At 46.1% G+C, this 13,847-nt stretch overlaps 1 protein-coding gene across 1 annotated transcript in view; it reads right to left on the bottom strand.

The window, feature by feature from the left end:
* LOC149362309 (uncharacterized) overlaps positions 1-8,804 on the bottom strand; it is a 69,546-nt gene extending 60,742 nt beyond the window's left edge. Inside the window, exon 1 of the mRNA XM_089572984.1 lies at positions 7,824-8,804. Within this exon, the coding sequence (XP_089429110.1) occupies positions 7,824-8,478 (655 nt within the window). The 5' untranslated portion in view covers positions 8,479-8,804. The remainder of the gene's footprint in view (positions 1-7,823) is intronic.
* Positions 8,805-13,847: the final 5,043 nt, after the last annotated feature.

Raw genomic sequence — 13,847 nt, 5'->3', positions numbered from 1 at the left:
CTATTCCGTCCTGACCGTACAACTCAAGGCATTTTATTAGTTACAGGAGAGTCAACGCCTGTACCATAAGCATTAATGTCAGGCCGCGTGAGGCTTGTTTCGAAATCACTTTCCTCGTGAAGGAGCGTCCTAGTATTAATCCTTATCGTGATCATCCCTGCTACTCTTATCGCACGGCAACGGACTTTCCCATTCGTCTCCCCTTAACCCTGTCCTGTGAGAGCCGAGGTCACCATATCTCCGCCAACTGTCGTTCACCTTCCTTTGGAATCCGATCCATTGCACTTTGCTGTCCATTTCGGTTTACCTCTGCTTAATTTTAGCCGGAATCATCAGTCTGCGTTTATTTCTAAATTCCCGCCTGCTTTATTTCTGTCTATTATTTTTAAGCCTACTATTTCCCTTTCTGTACATTGCTGCTCACTTCCCGGTTTAATTTAAAAGCCTTTACTTTCGCATGTGTCTGTGCTGTAGTTGAGCACCGGCAAGACACAACTGTTGTATTCTTTCTACGTATTGAGCTTCCAAAACATGGCAACGCAGCAGCGTGGTTCATTCGTAATGGCGGCGTTAAGCCCAGAGGCAGGGCACCACGAACACTCGACGTTGCTCCAACTTTAGCTATAATGGGCCCTGCACACCTTCGCTGTCTGCGCATGTTGTATGGCAGGCACGGCCGTGCCGTGTATGCATTTTACCAGAGCTATAGATGAGAGCTTCGAGTCACGTGTGCTCTTTGGGCGAGTGCATATGAGTGAGCGGCTTCCATCACGCGTCTGGCATTCGGGGCAGTCAAACGGAGCGCCCAAAACCGTCATGGAGGCCCCTCATTGCGGCTAATGTTTGCGCGCTTATGTCCGTCGAGTCTGTGATCTGTTTGACCTTGCGTCAGTGGAAGCTTCTTCGGGGGAGGCGCTAGACAACGCAATACGACTCTTAATGACACTGCCGGTGACTGTCCCTGCGGCCAAGGCGCATTCCTTGGGTATAGGCCGGACAGAAGTATGCGCGTAGCTTTTGCATACATTTATATAGCGTGTTATATTTTGCTGCACGGCGCACGTATTTGTTTGGAGTTGGAGGGTCTGCTCAAACTCGAAGTTTCCGTTCATGAAGGCGATAGATTTGGCCCTCACCGATGTAATCGCTTAATCGCTCAGGTAGTGCCGAACAGATGGCCCCAACCGACTAGAAAGCAATAGGTTGCGAATTAAACAAACAAACAAACAAACAAACAAACAAACAAACAAACAAACAAACAAACAAACAAACAAACAAACAAACAAACAAACAAACAAACAGGCAAGCAAGCAACAAAACAAGTAAACAAACATTACTGTCTAAATGATGATGACAAATTCATTGCTGAGGTGTTTTTTTTTGTAGAAGGTGACGCCAAAGACTCATTTCCGAAGCATTTAACCCCAGAAAAGCCGAGAACTAGATCACGGGAAAAGCTTGTACGCATTGTATTCCCCAGTTGGTGCACGGTGGCAGTGGGGATCGTACCTCACACCTCCAGCATGCAAAGCGGATGTCCAGACTACTACGCCACGGCTGCCGTCAGTGTCGAAAGTCCTCTTCACTATAGCTGTTAGCTACACTCTAAGCTGCTGTGCTGGTTACTTCGGTCAGCCATTTTAATATGGTGACACTGGTATAGTGCAGTGACTCGAGATGGCAGAAGCCCCGTTAAGTGGTCCAAGCGGTGCAGTGAAGAAATGGTTGGTCGAGAGGCAAACACTAACTCGGCCAATAGATTAAATGGATGACGGCTTGAACATTGTGTAGGCCTTAAGATCGATAACGTGCCTTTGAAAAATAACATGCGGGTGCACCAAAACTACAGTTTATTCAAGTGCCTGCAGTGCCTGAAGTCAAGCGCTTGTAGCTGCAGATGATTCGGACAAGTGTCGGAAAATCATAAATGTCGGACGAGAAGTGACAGCAGTGTGAACGCGGTTTTAAAAGATTAGCTGCGCTTTGAAGCGGTTTCTTAAAGCGATGTGTAAATGATAGGGTGAAAATACACAAAAATCATGAAAATGACAAAAACAAACGAGTTCCAGGTGGTGTCATCCACTGCAACTGCTCCTGTCGTGTCACGTTGACTTCACTTCAAGTTGATGACGGACGTCACGAATCTTGCGCTTTTACGCAAGATCTAATTTAATGTAAACTGTAAACTAATGTAAACTAATAGGGTGTAAACTAATAGGAAGGCCTGGAGTACGGGTCTTTTTCTCTCTACCACCTTTCACTCGCCCTTTTATTCTTCCCGTCAGGGTCCCGATTAAGTGTCCACCTAGAGTGATATAGCTATGCACCTCCCCTTCCCTCATGACCGCTTTATTATTTGTGATAAGAAAACAATTCATCAACATTTAGCACAAACTAAACACCGTTTTAGAAAGTGAGCTTTTGGACACCATACTCTCGTCCTGCCGGTCTTCCCTTCCCTATCGTTTATCGTTATCGGTCACACCCCAAGCCAGCAGCTTTTAGCCCTACATGACCGGCGTTTTTTTTTGGATGAGACATTCAATCTGTACGCCATGTAAATCACTGGACGTCATGGAAGAAAACTGCTTTCTTCATTTATCTCTTTATTCATCATAAACTGGCTCGCTCCTTCTGGGGATGCGACAGCCTCATGCGTCTGGGAATAACATGGCGCTGAACAGTTTTTTTATACACGAAGGGTCGCTGTTTTTTTTCAGCAAAGTTCGCACAAACAAGACGGCTTTTATTTCCAAAGTATTATCGCAAACGTAACAGAGTGTGCGGTGCCCACTGCTTTTAAAGCTTCGTTAATGCGATGTGACCAAGCCATTCCCTTCAGAACTGGCTTTGTGGATTACCTTTAAGAAAACACGGGAAGAGTAAATGCGTGGTTGTATTACAGTGCACTCTAAATAGCAAAAAAAATTAAGAAGAGAGTAAGCTGTCCTTTAGCACACTCCCTTTTATAAATCAGAGTGCGCTATAGGACACTTCACTTCATTTTTACTCCCATATAGCACATTCTTATTCAGAGCGTAGTCTTAATAAGGACAAGTGCAAAAGCATAAATTTGTGATGGATGTTGCGAAAAAATAAAAACGAAATGCGCTGGACTCTACAACTAAACCGCCGCTCAAAGTCGGCCGTTATGCTGATCGCGCACCGGTCAAAATTCATGCAAACATATTAAAGAGTACGAGCATATAATGTTGTTTGTCAGACTCTTTCTACGGTGGTAAAACCAGAATGCTATGCGCTGCTTTTCTAGAAAATTTTGCGCTCCGCCAGTGGGGAGAAAAACAAGCAGCTAAGAAAGATTCAGTGATGTGAGATTGAGTGTCTTCGCAATGCTGCCAGAGCCCTTCATTGCCTTTGGAATGCTGCCCACGCATCTATAAAGGCTAGCCGGTTTCTTCACCCTCCCTGTCCAATAAATAAAGAAGGCTAGCGTAAGTTGGGCTTGCTGTTTATCGGATGCTCAGTCGTCGCGTGTTGTTACTTCGTGCAAGAAGGAATGTTAAGTGCTTCCATAAACGCATCTTTGTCATCTCCTGAAAGGCATTGCCAATACTTCATGTTTTCGTGCGTTTTACTTTTTTCTTAGTCGTCTTTTGCGCTGTTGCAGCAATGTCATCCTACGACCAACTTGTCCAACTTTCCGTCCTTCACATCTTTAGTGTCGATAAAATCAGTCTAGACCAACCAAACTCAACAGGTGGTGGGTGTTTCGTTATTATAACCCCAGCGTTACATTAATGTTGTGAACAAGACTAGGGAAAACTATAATACTCCAGAGTGGCTTAACCTGAGAGCGGATTGGGTAAACACGACTAAATTTCAAATGCACTAGACAGATCGAACCTTCAAGCGAGCTAAGTTCCCAAATCGGTCTCCCTGTTCCACATAGTCTGAAGCGATGACGCTGTGGCATAGGTGCTATGCTGCTGGCAGCGAGATGTGGGGTTATATTATTGTCGCTGGCAGCGCCTCTGTGATGTCGTGAGAGACTAGGCAGGTTTGCCTTTCTTGAACTCAAGTATATAGGTCAGCACTGAAAGATAGCTCCGCGATAGTGTTTCCTCCTCATGATTAACAACAGATAAAATGTTGTGTCTGATTACAATTGCGATCTGAATTGCATTAAAGGAGAACAAGAAATCTCTTGAAGTACTCTTTGCTTAGAGTGCAGGTTAGAGGTACGTTTCTTCACAATAAAGTGAAGCAAACTTAGTACGAAGGAGACCAGATGGACAATAATACCGGCTACCGCAGTGTCGTAAACGTCACGACCCGTCTTTGATAGATTTAGTTTGGAAGATTTCAGGAAGCAGTTATTCCGTGTTTATTTCAGGAACTATCGCAGGTTACATTCGCGAATCAGATTCTGTACGAAATCTTGCCGATACAAACCATGCTTTACTTCACACGAAGTAGGCAGTACATATAAACGAAAAGCTGGCATTAAAAGTAAAAGAAAGCAGCTTACCTCTCCACAAAACAATTGCTACGCAGTAGCGCTTATTTAAACCTATCGGAGCCACGGCATGCCTCATTTTGGGCATAGCCAACATTAGACTACCCCGATAAAGGATGAATTTATAAGGGGAGAGTAAATTGGGAGTGCTAGTGCATTTGATCGCCAACGGCAACCTAAAATATATTAGCATGCACGCATGAAATAGCGATTCGAGGAATGTGCGTTGCGAAGCTTTCTATCGCGATTACGAATTTTCGCCATTCCAGCGAACGTAGTTTTAGAGAGAACCCGGCTTCTACAGAATAAGAAGCAAAGCAGTACGACTGTTTGCAGCTTTCTGTCTTACTCCAAAGGCATGCGCTCATTCAAGCGCAGACGACAAAAACATCATTAGCCTGTTCCGATTTCTGTGAGAAGTTTCGGTACTGAAGCTGCCAGTTTTCCTTCTGCAATATACGTGACCGGAAAGTATTCGCTTTAGTTCGAAAGTGGTCAGGAGAGAAAATTGCCTATTTTGAACCGAAACATCGTGCGTCTGTTATTACCCAACTAAACAGCACAAACCCTATGTCGAAACAGGTATTGTTTCGCACTAAGGAACTACCGTGGCGAGTTACAACTGGTATGCTTTTATTCCATTGGGCGTTCTTTGCACACAGACATTGAATTGGAGATAGTTGTTTCCTGAAACACCACTTCCCAAGAAAAATTCTCAGCATTATAAGCTTTCGGAGGGTTTTTATGAGAAAAAACTTTACGCAAGTTGCGGTTACGAGTTAATATAAGACTGGCTCTCATAATCCGCATACCCACAAATTAGAGGAATGCCGTGAGTTCCATTAAATTAGACGTACTCCATAGAGATCGCTCAAAGGTGCCTTTTTTACAGCATGGCTACTTAGATAACGGAGTGGATTCAGAGAGAGAGAACATGTGTAGCAGAAGGCGGCGAGAGTCAGGCGGGGGGATGAGATTAGAAAATTTGTGGGGGTTACGTAGGCACAGCCGGCAAAGGATAGAGTTAAATAGAGGGACATAGGAGAGGCGCTTCATCTGCAGTGGAAGTGGTCAGGCTGCTTACGATAAAGATTCACCCCCCCCCCCCCCCTAAAGAAACACAAAAAACGTACTCGTAATCATGCTCGAAGAGCGCCGTAAAAGCGAGATATACAAGTTCTACAGGAAAGGACAAAATGAACAAAGCGTTCTGTCTACAGCATATTGAGCTGTGCTAAGAAATGACGCATTAGCACCGACGCCTTGGTTGTGTTTTTTGTTTGCAGGACGAAGAGTGCAAATTTCTTTTGTAGCCAGTTTAGGCAAAATAGCAGCGCTAGTTACTTATGCTAACAATAGAAATAGATAACTTATGCTAACAATAGATATGAGGCCCGCTGCATGGCTTGGCCGTTCTGGAAGCAGTTGCACCTTGGGTTTTTCTTTTATAATGGCGCAGCTCAGCGAAAATATCGCGAGCTAGATGGGAAATAACAGCCCGAATAAGCAACTGATGCCCCGGCTAAACCTTGTAATGAAGCCTTGTGCCTGCGAGTAGGTTTTTAAATGGTCTTGCAATAAAAACTGAAGTGCTGTTCAGGGAATGATATAAGCAGTTTAGAACAAGGATTGATTAAGCAACTGGTTCAAAGGCTAACTCAAGGATGCTAGTACAAGGGAAAAATGCTCGAAAAGAAAGGCTTGTCGCTAGTCTAAGTAAGCCTGGGTGAATTACGCGCTGTTGTGCGGTAGATACAGTTAAATCACACTCTATTTCACTCCCACAAAAATCTACTCGCTACGTTGATTTAAGCGGCCACGGTGAAGAGCAATGAGTCTGGTAATATTTTCAAATATGACACGTACACAACCACCAACCTTTCGCGTGGAGATGATTCGAATGCAATTAGAAAGGAATTCCATCTCAGACAGTATTCGCAAAGGATAGCTGCGGAGTGAAAGTCAAGCCCATTGGTAGCTATCCTGCTTCAGTACTTCAGTCTCTCTCTTCTATGGCAACTACACGCCTAGTAAAAAACAGCGACAGAACCGTGTCAAAAATGCAACAAAACGTTTTCTAGTTTCATCATAATTAACGACAGATTTTTCTGTTGTTTTTGTAGCATTCTTCTCTAGTACGGTAGCTTTTTCTCTAGTACATTTCTGTATTTCTGCCGTACCTGTCTGTAGTAAGTACAGAAATTTCTGTTGTCACTAAAAAAATATCTGTTGCTACTACAAGTTTTTGACCAAAAATATTATAGAAATAGTGATGTGCCAACTAAAACTTTTCAGTTGCGTTTTTCGACTGCATGGGAGACCTTTTTGATGGTACTTATTCTTCGCATGTACGCCAGGGAACGAAAATGGATAACTTACTGAAAACAAAGCCACATGGGCGCAAGCCGCAAACAATTTACGTACAAGTATAGATGTAAATAGAGAACGCCAGTAACACTGAAGTTTCCCAGAGCTGTCATCGTCTGGATTTCGTCCCAAAGGAGCAACTTAGATCACATTACTGCTTCACGTATGATGTCTGCGCTTGCTGTTCGAAAAGAAGCAATGGGAGCTTGAAGGGTGTGCGTGTTGTGCGAAGAGCTTCAAAGTGATTCTGCAGTTGACAATAGATCGTGTTATCGACAAATTCAGTAGCACACGTAGGCCGCTGTATTCCTCGCCACAACGCTTTTCGCTTGCAGTTTGTCAGCTCGAATGCGACGTTACATCACTCTTTTCTTCACAATGTGAGGCCCAACGGCTTTTCCACCAACAGTCGTCAAATGTTCCACAACTGGGCGCGCAGATCTGCCGCTCTCTGCCTTTGATGCGACGCGCAGACATGGTCGATAAAGGCACAACGCTTTCTGCGAGAGATTTCGACGAAGGCGCTATCATCGACTTCTGTTCTTAGCGAAAAGTCGTACAGTAGAGTGCCAATAATAGAAAAATTTCTCGAATAGCTCCGCTCTAAACCAATTGGAAGTCCTTCCGAAAGTCTACCTGTGCCACGGCAGTCAACAAGGTGGCAGCGACAGTGTTCTTTAACATGGTATGCTTCCCTTCTCTTCACGTTGGGATCTCCATCAGGAATGTCTCATTAAAAGGCCAAGTTGATGTCCACATGAGCTCTAATTCTGACGCCCTTGGTAAATACTGCCACTGATGTCAATGAGCATACTGCTCGGGCACTGAATTTATCCCAGACTGTAGTTTTAGATCGCCTCCTCAAGCACTAACGGAGGTCCCTCATCACACGGGAATTTCGCTTAAACAGACGGCTACGTGTCCTTTTGCAGTTCTCCCAAAGCCTGCCCTTGAAATGCGTACCGTAAGGTAAACTTACATTTGAGCGCCCACAGCTGTCCGTGCTTGACCCCGCTGTATACCGACAGCAGTCCGGACACACACTTGGACGACAAGGTGCCGTTGCCAGCCAGCTCCTGAATGGGCATCCACAACTTTCGCACAAACCACTCGGCCGCCCTCGTCAACGCACCCTCGGGGTCGGTCCAAGCTGCTCGGGTTTCGGTATCCAGGTCGAAAGCTCTCTTGCGTCTTCTGCCATGACATGGTGGCGGAGTGTCATGTGGACCTGTTCGCTCCTGGACCAAAAGCTGCGAGTTTCGGAGGAGTTGGCGTTCATCGTAGCTGTTGCCAGGCTCGTCTGCTGCGGACACGCGATGGTGCTGACTTCGATCACGTAAACTCCAAGGCACGTGACTTGCATGCTCGTCGGTCGAACTTTGCTGTGCGCTCTGCCGCAGAGATGTCAAGAAGCGGTACTCCGCGGGCACGTAGTCTGCAACCTGTCGATCCCACCGTTGCGGCTTTGTCGGCCTCAGTATTTCATTTTCCTCTTGAAATTTCTCTTCGTGCGGTTTGGCACGCGCCACATCAGCCGCAGAACTACCCCTAACAACGGTACCGGGACCAACGCCACTGAGTAGTATCGCGCAGAGACACACACACGCGATGCACCGAGAGACCGCACAAGACATCGTCGACGACGAACACGGCGTGCTCACGCGCACGACACTGACAGCCGCAGCCAGAGAAGGGAGCGAATCACGAGCGCATCTTCCCTCGGCCGTCTGCGGTCACCTAGAAACGTGCAGCTCGGGACGCCCGGTAGACATGGAAATGGGCGGCCCTCGTCGAAGGGCTAACGAGCGCTGGCGCGCGTGCGTTTACCGACCGAGGAAAACGGCTCAATACGGCGCGCGATCGGCTGAGGAGGAGAAAAGGGAGGCGAATGCGACAGCGTGAAACGCCGCCGCCGGCAGCGCTAGCGCACCGGTAGGCAGAGCGCAAGGTCGGCTCGAAACTGGACGTTCCCAAGGCCGGAAAGTTTTCTCGGCCCCCCTCCACTGCTGCGCTTGTCGCGGCGTCGCTCGTCTCGCGTTACCTCACGCGCTGCTTGCGACAGAAGGAAAGGGGTGCGCGTGCGTGTGTGCGTGCGTGCGTGTGCGCGCGTGGCACAACAGACACCTCCGTCGGGCAGGGACCATTGGATCTGGCTGCGATGTTCACGGTCACGACTGGGTGCGATGGCCGTCGTGATGGAGGCGATGAGGTGGCCGCGCGCTGCTGCCGGTGCTAGATGTAGTGCGTAATTTTGTCGTTAAAGGAGCTTACCATAACAGATGGTGCCCCCGAGCAACTAATTGGTTTGCGCACTTCCTTGGTGCATTTCGTTTGACATTGCATTGATAAGGCATCGGTGATATGTTTACTCTCGAGAGGCAACTGCTGAAGGCTGTGCGAATTTTTGGTTTCTTACGTTTCCTGGTAACCCGTTCAAGGAAAGTGAGCGCCTTGTACACCGGCGAAGATACTTAACCTCGCTGACTAGCCGGAAACTTGCATGTTTACTTAACAGTGAATTTGGCTGTAGCTCCGGATCATATATACTGCTCTGAAAGCACTTCTTTTCCTTAAGTGCAAAGAAAGAAAGAGAAAGGCTTTTTTCCGACGTAGCTCTGAGCGCCGAGGATGTTGTGCGCCAGTCGCCAAGGACAGGTGATCCGGGGCTAGCCAGGCCCGTCTTGTCAGGTGTTTCTCAATTTTAACTGGAACATTATTTTTTCAGCGACATAGCCGCAAGCTTGAGCAGTTTTGCTGAAACAGATATAACTTGCTTAATGAGTTAATTAACGCGCAAACTACAAAATTAAAGCAGGGGTGTATCTATCACTACCTCCTGTTATATATCCATTTATGCTGCTGATATACGGAATATCTGACGCTTTCATAACTTTTTCTTATGTTGCGGGTTGTTTTGGCAGTATATGCAGTTACAAATTCATCATTTTTATTTTCAGGACGGCGTCTTCACCTGTGAAAATTTAGGGTTCATAAGCGTTTAAAGTCCTAAAACGACTTAGGCTATGAGGGACGCCCTAGTGAAGGGCTCCGGAAATTTCGACCACCTGGGGTTCTTTAACGTGCACAGTACACGGGCCTCTAGAATTTCGCTTCCATCGAAATATGACCGCCGCGGCCGGGATCCAACCTGCGTATTTCGGGTCAGCAGCCGAGTGTTACAACCACTGAGCAACCGCGTCGCCTCAGTTGTGGAAGTATGTACAGATTCAGGCGGGACAAGTTTAAGGCATTTAACAATTTCACTTCTGTAAAGCACTTCATTTTTACATGTGTTTTAAGAAAAATGTTGTATAAGGCAGTCTGACTAAATAATTTAAATATTCCATTTACTTGCAATAGTTGCATTTTAACAAAAGTATTTTCTTTTGCTACCGAAGTATAGTGACTACTTGCCACCGTGCATCCATATGATCATCGTCGTGTTACGGAAGAAATAATGCATAATTGTTTCAGTCTATTAAGGAGCTTTATTCCTGTACAAAATGCAGAGCAACTCAATGCATAGACTCCTGAATTTCCTGGGTGAACCCCGAGTTCCCGTTTTGTTTTTCGCTTAAAATATATTCCCGTTAGCAGTCTCGTCAGTTTAATTTGTTTCTTGCACAATTTCTTTCCTAACAGTGAAAACAAAGTTTTCACTGCTTGATCACTGCCCCAGCGTGACGTAAGTATCTGTCTGGAAACACAGAATGTTGTTATTTGATGGCTGACGACAGCAATTGCACACACGGAGGGGCACTCTTGGTCGTGAGTGCACACCCGTGTGCAATTGTCTCTTCTTCCCGTCTAAGTACCACATCTTCAGATTTCTCTTAATCGAAGGATAAACAAAACGAAGACAACAACAGCCGATGACTGCAATCTTGTGGACTGGTAGCAGCCTTTCTACCAGCCACGAAATGATTGATGTTGTAAGTTAGCTGTTATGCCGAAAAAAACAAATGCATGAAAGTATTCTTTGCCTAATTTCAACCAGTAGCAGTGGTTCGCAGTTTTTATGAGATGCCATCTTTTGTCGCAGGAAAGTATTGCCTTCTTGCTGAGAAAGAAAACTGATTGATGTAGTAAATATGTCAAAGCTTCGGTCATTTCTCACTTTACAGAGACGGTTTAAGAGAACACGGGGGGAGGGGGTTTGCAAGAATGGTCCTCCACCTGTCGATTTCCCAGGGCCTAATGGGCAACCGTTGCAGGGGTTCATTCAGCTTAGTGATACTGTTCGATCTTGAAGGCAGCCGAGCGCGGCCATCGAGATCTCGCGTGTTCAACGGACAGCCCTATACTGTTTCACGGTCATATACGCTGTCGTTTTCCACGGACACATATCTTTCCCATCTACCTCTGCCCCAGTGCACGCATGACACTGGGAAAGCAAGGTCCTCCGATTGGACCTCTTTTTAAAGGGGTCGCTTGCTTATCTTCTCGTGATCGGACGGGGCCAGGAAGTACGCAGCGTTTGCAGGCTGAACGTGCGCCCAGGCGGCTGCAGGTCGGACCTTGGAGCTCTCTGTTTACTGCTTGAGCTTCTCTCTCCTAATTGCTGCGATTTGCAGTGTTATTATATGCAATGAATCTCACAGGAACAACTCACTTGTCCTACATATAGCAAAGGCTTGACGCGGCGCCACGTTGAAAGAGTTGGTTCATGTTCATTGGGACGCAAGGGGAATTAATACTTCCGGCCCATAAATCAAAGCTAGAAGCAAAATACTGAGAGCCATGTGTGATCTTTTCAAAATGGCACCTTTGGCAGACATTTCGTAACTAAATATGAAGCACTGCCAGATTAGGCTACCAATAATGGCCCTAGAGGGGCATTAGTGAAAGTTGCTATAGATTGATCATATTGACGTCGACTCTGAATCGGGGTGGTGGCGAGTGCCACTTTGACTAGTAAATTAAAGTCGTTGTTTTATTTGTTTAGTATTTTGTGTTTTTACTTTTATTAGTATTCCGATTCTTTTTCATTGTAGCCTACTTTCTATGTTCTCAGCTGCATTATTTTCTTTTCTGTGGCGGTTTTGGGAATTTTTCCATCCTGCTCTAACGCAGAAACAGTACACTAAACCGGATGAGGCGAAGCGCACTCCGGTGCTAAAATGTCCTGGGAACAACTTTCGCGGTGAAAAGACCTGTGCCGCTGCGACCATGGCCGCCAGAGCGATGACGACAGCTGCTCCTTCGGCAGCAGATACCCAGCCCGGGCCCTTTTACATCTCGCACGCACTTGACCGACGCAAAAGGATGGGTCACAAAAAATGGCGGGGTCAAAAAGTATTTGTGCAGAGACCCATAGTGTGCGAATCGTGCAGGCTTTTTCTAAAGCTTAGCGCAAGCGACATGAATAAAAATTGTATAATTTTGTGGTGCATGTCATCCCGACAGCCTCACCCTCAAAGTCTTTCCAACAGTTCACATGTCCTAAGATTCACTTTCTTCCTTCCTATACAAACTGATGACGGGTGTTCACCGAGATATGTGAGACAGTTACTACGTAATTTCCTCTCCTCAAATACAATTTTGATTTTCTTCATTACGGCCCTTCTTTCCTTTTCTTCTTTCACTCCCACTGCCTCCCTTCCTGTACGCTGCGGTTCAGGTGTCCACCGAGATGACAGAGAATTACTGCGCCATTTCCTTTCCTCAAAAAGCGTTGCGTTCAAAGAGTAAGGCGTCCCGCCGAACGGGTGGTGCGTTCCGTGAACTGCTTGGCAGCGTTACAACACGCTGTCGCGTTCCACTCCTAAAGGCGAAGCTTAGGCGTCATTAATTAGCAGTTAATTTGTATTTTGTCATTAATCAGTAATTAGCCGTTGATTAGTAAATTGTCATTACTTAGTAATTAGTGCCGAATCATGTGTGACGTCACCAGTCCCACAGAGGCAGTCAAAGTGGTGCGGAAAACGCTTTCGCCTCTACGCACTTTATACAGTCAAGTGCCCCCTGAGATGCCGCCGCCGCTGCGATTGCTGCGCCGTTGCTTCCGCGATTCTACTCGAGATGGCCATTGGTCAAACCACCGCCAATTTTCTTGGCGTTTTCTTACACTTATGCACACATGTATCTACGCACTGCCCCTTTATTGCTGGACGAAACTTGTGACGTGGTGGCTGAGCTAACAAATCAAATTGCGAGAAACTGCGGTCTTCCAAAAGCACAGCTGAAAGAAAAAACGTTTTTCTTACCATTTCACCTATTTTTTATGGCCACGAGCTAAACTACATCATTACCTGTTTTGTACGTTAAATTGGTGGGAATTGCATTTATGTTTCAAGGTGAGGGATGCTCAAGCTTCCAGTTAAATTGGCGTTTCTGCAATGGTAGCGCGCTACGACCATTCCACCGTTGTGGCGCAGTGTCCTCCAGCTCTGACGACGTGGACGCTGAACATTGAAATGGCAGCGATATCAAAACTTGTGCCTGCTGGTTCCAGGCAGTATGGTGCAGTGCGCAGTCTTTGTGTAATGACAGCCAAATTTAAACAAAGTCCTCGCGAGGTAGCCGAATTCTCGACCTTTAACGGCTGACCGGGATCAGACTGAAGATGAAATTATACTTGCCATTTATCGTAGAGGCCCACGTACGTTTAGGTGCCGTGCCTCAGCGTGGCGTTAAATGTGTTTTAAACATGAAAATTTCGAAGACGCGTCGCCTGCGTCTTTGGTTGTTTCTTGCAGTTTAAGCAGATCGCTATGTTTAAGGGATTTAATAATCTGACTTTGTTAAAAAGAAAGTAGCGTCTTGGTTACCAGGGAAAACAAACCCGCATATTAATGCCGAAGGACCCTCAACACCCAGTTTTCTATGCCTTATATCGAACCGTTGACGAGTTCAACCTTCCTCAAAATAGGGTGGTCTCAGAGTAGAGTACATCGGTGGATTTGGGTCGCTTGTGATCGAAGAAGGAATCAATCCCTGTTTACTGTAGACCAGACATGCTTCCCACGTGCACTTCTTCGATGTCATCTCCAGTCATTACTTA

The sequence above is a fragment of the Amblyomma mixtum genome, chromosome 2 (assembly GCF_055824585.1).
Source record: "Amblyomma mixtum isolate Tamu chromosome 2, ASM5582458v1, whole genome shotgun sequence".
NCBI classification, from domain to species: domain Eukaryota; kingdom Metazoa; phylum Arthropoda; class Arachnida; order Ixodida; family Ixodidae; genus Amblyomma; species Amblyomma mixtum.
Note: the sequence above shows the minus strand (reverse complement) of the source record. Positions and strands in the feature narration are given on the sequence as shown.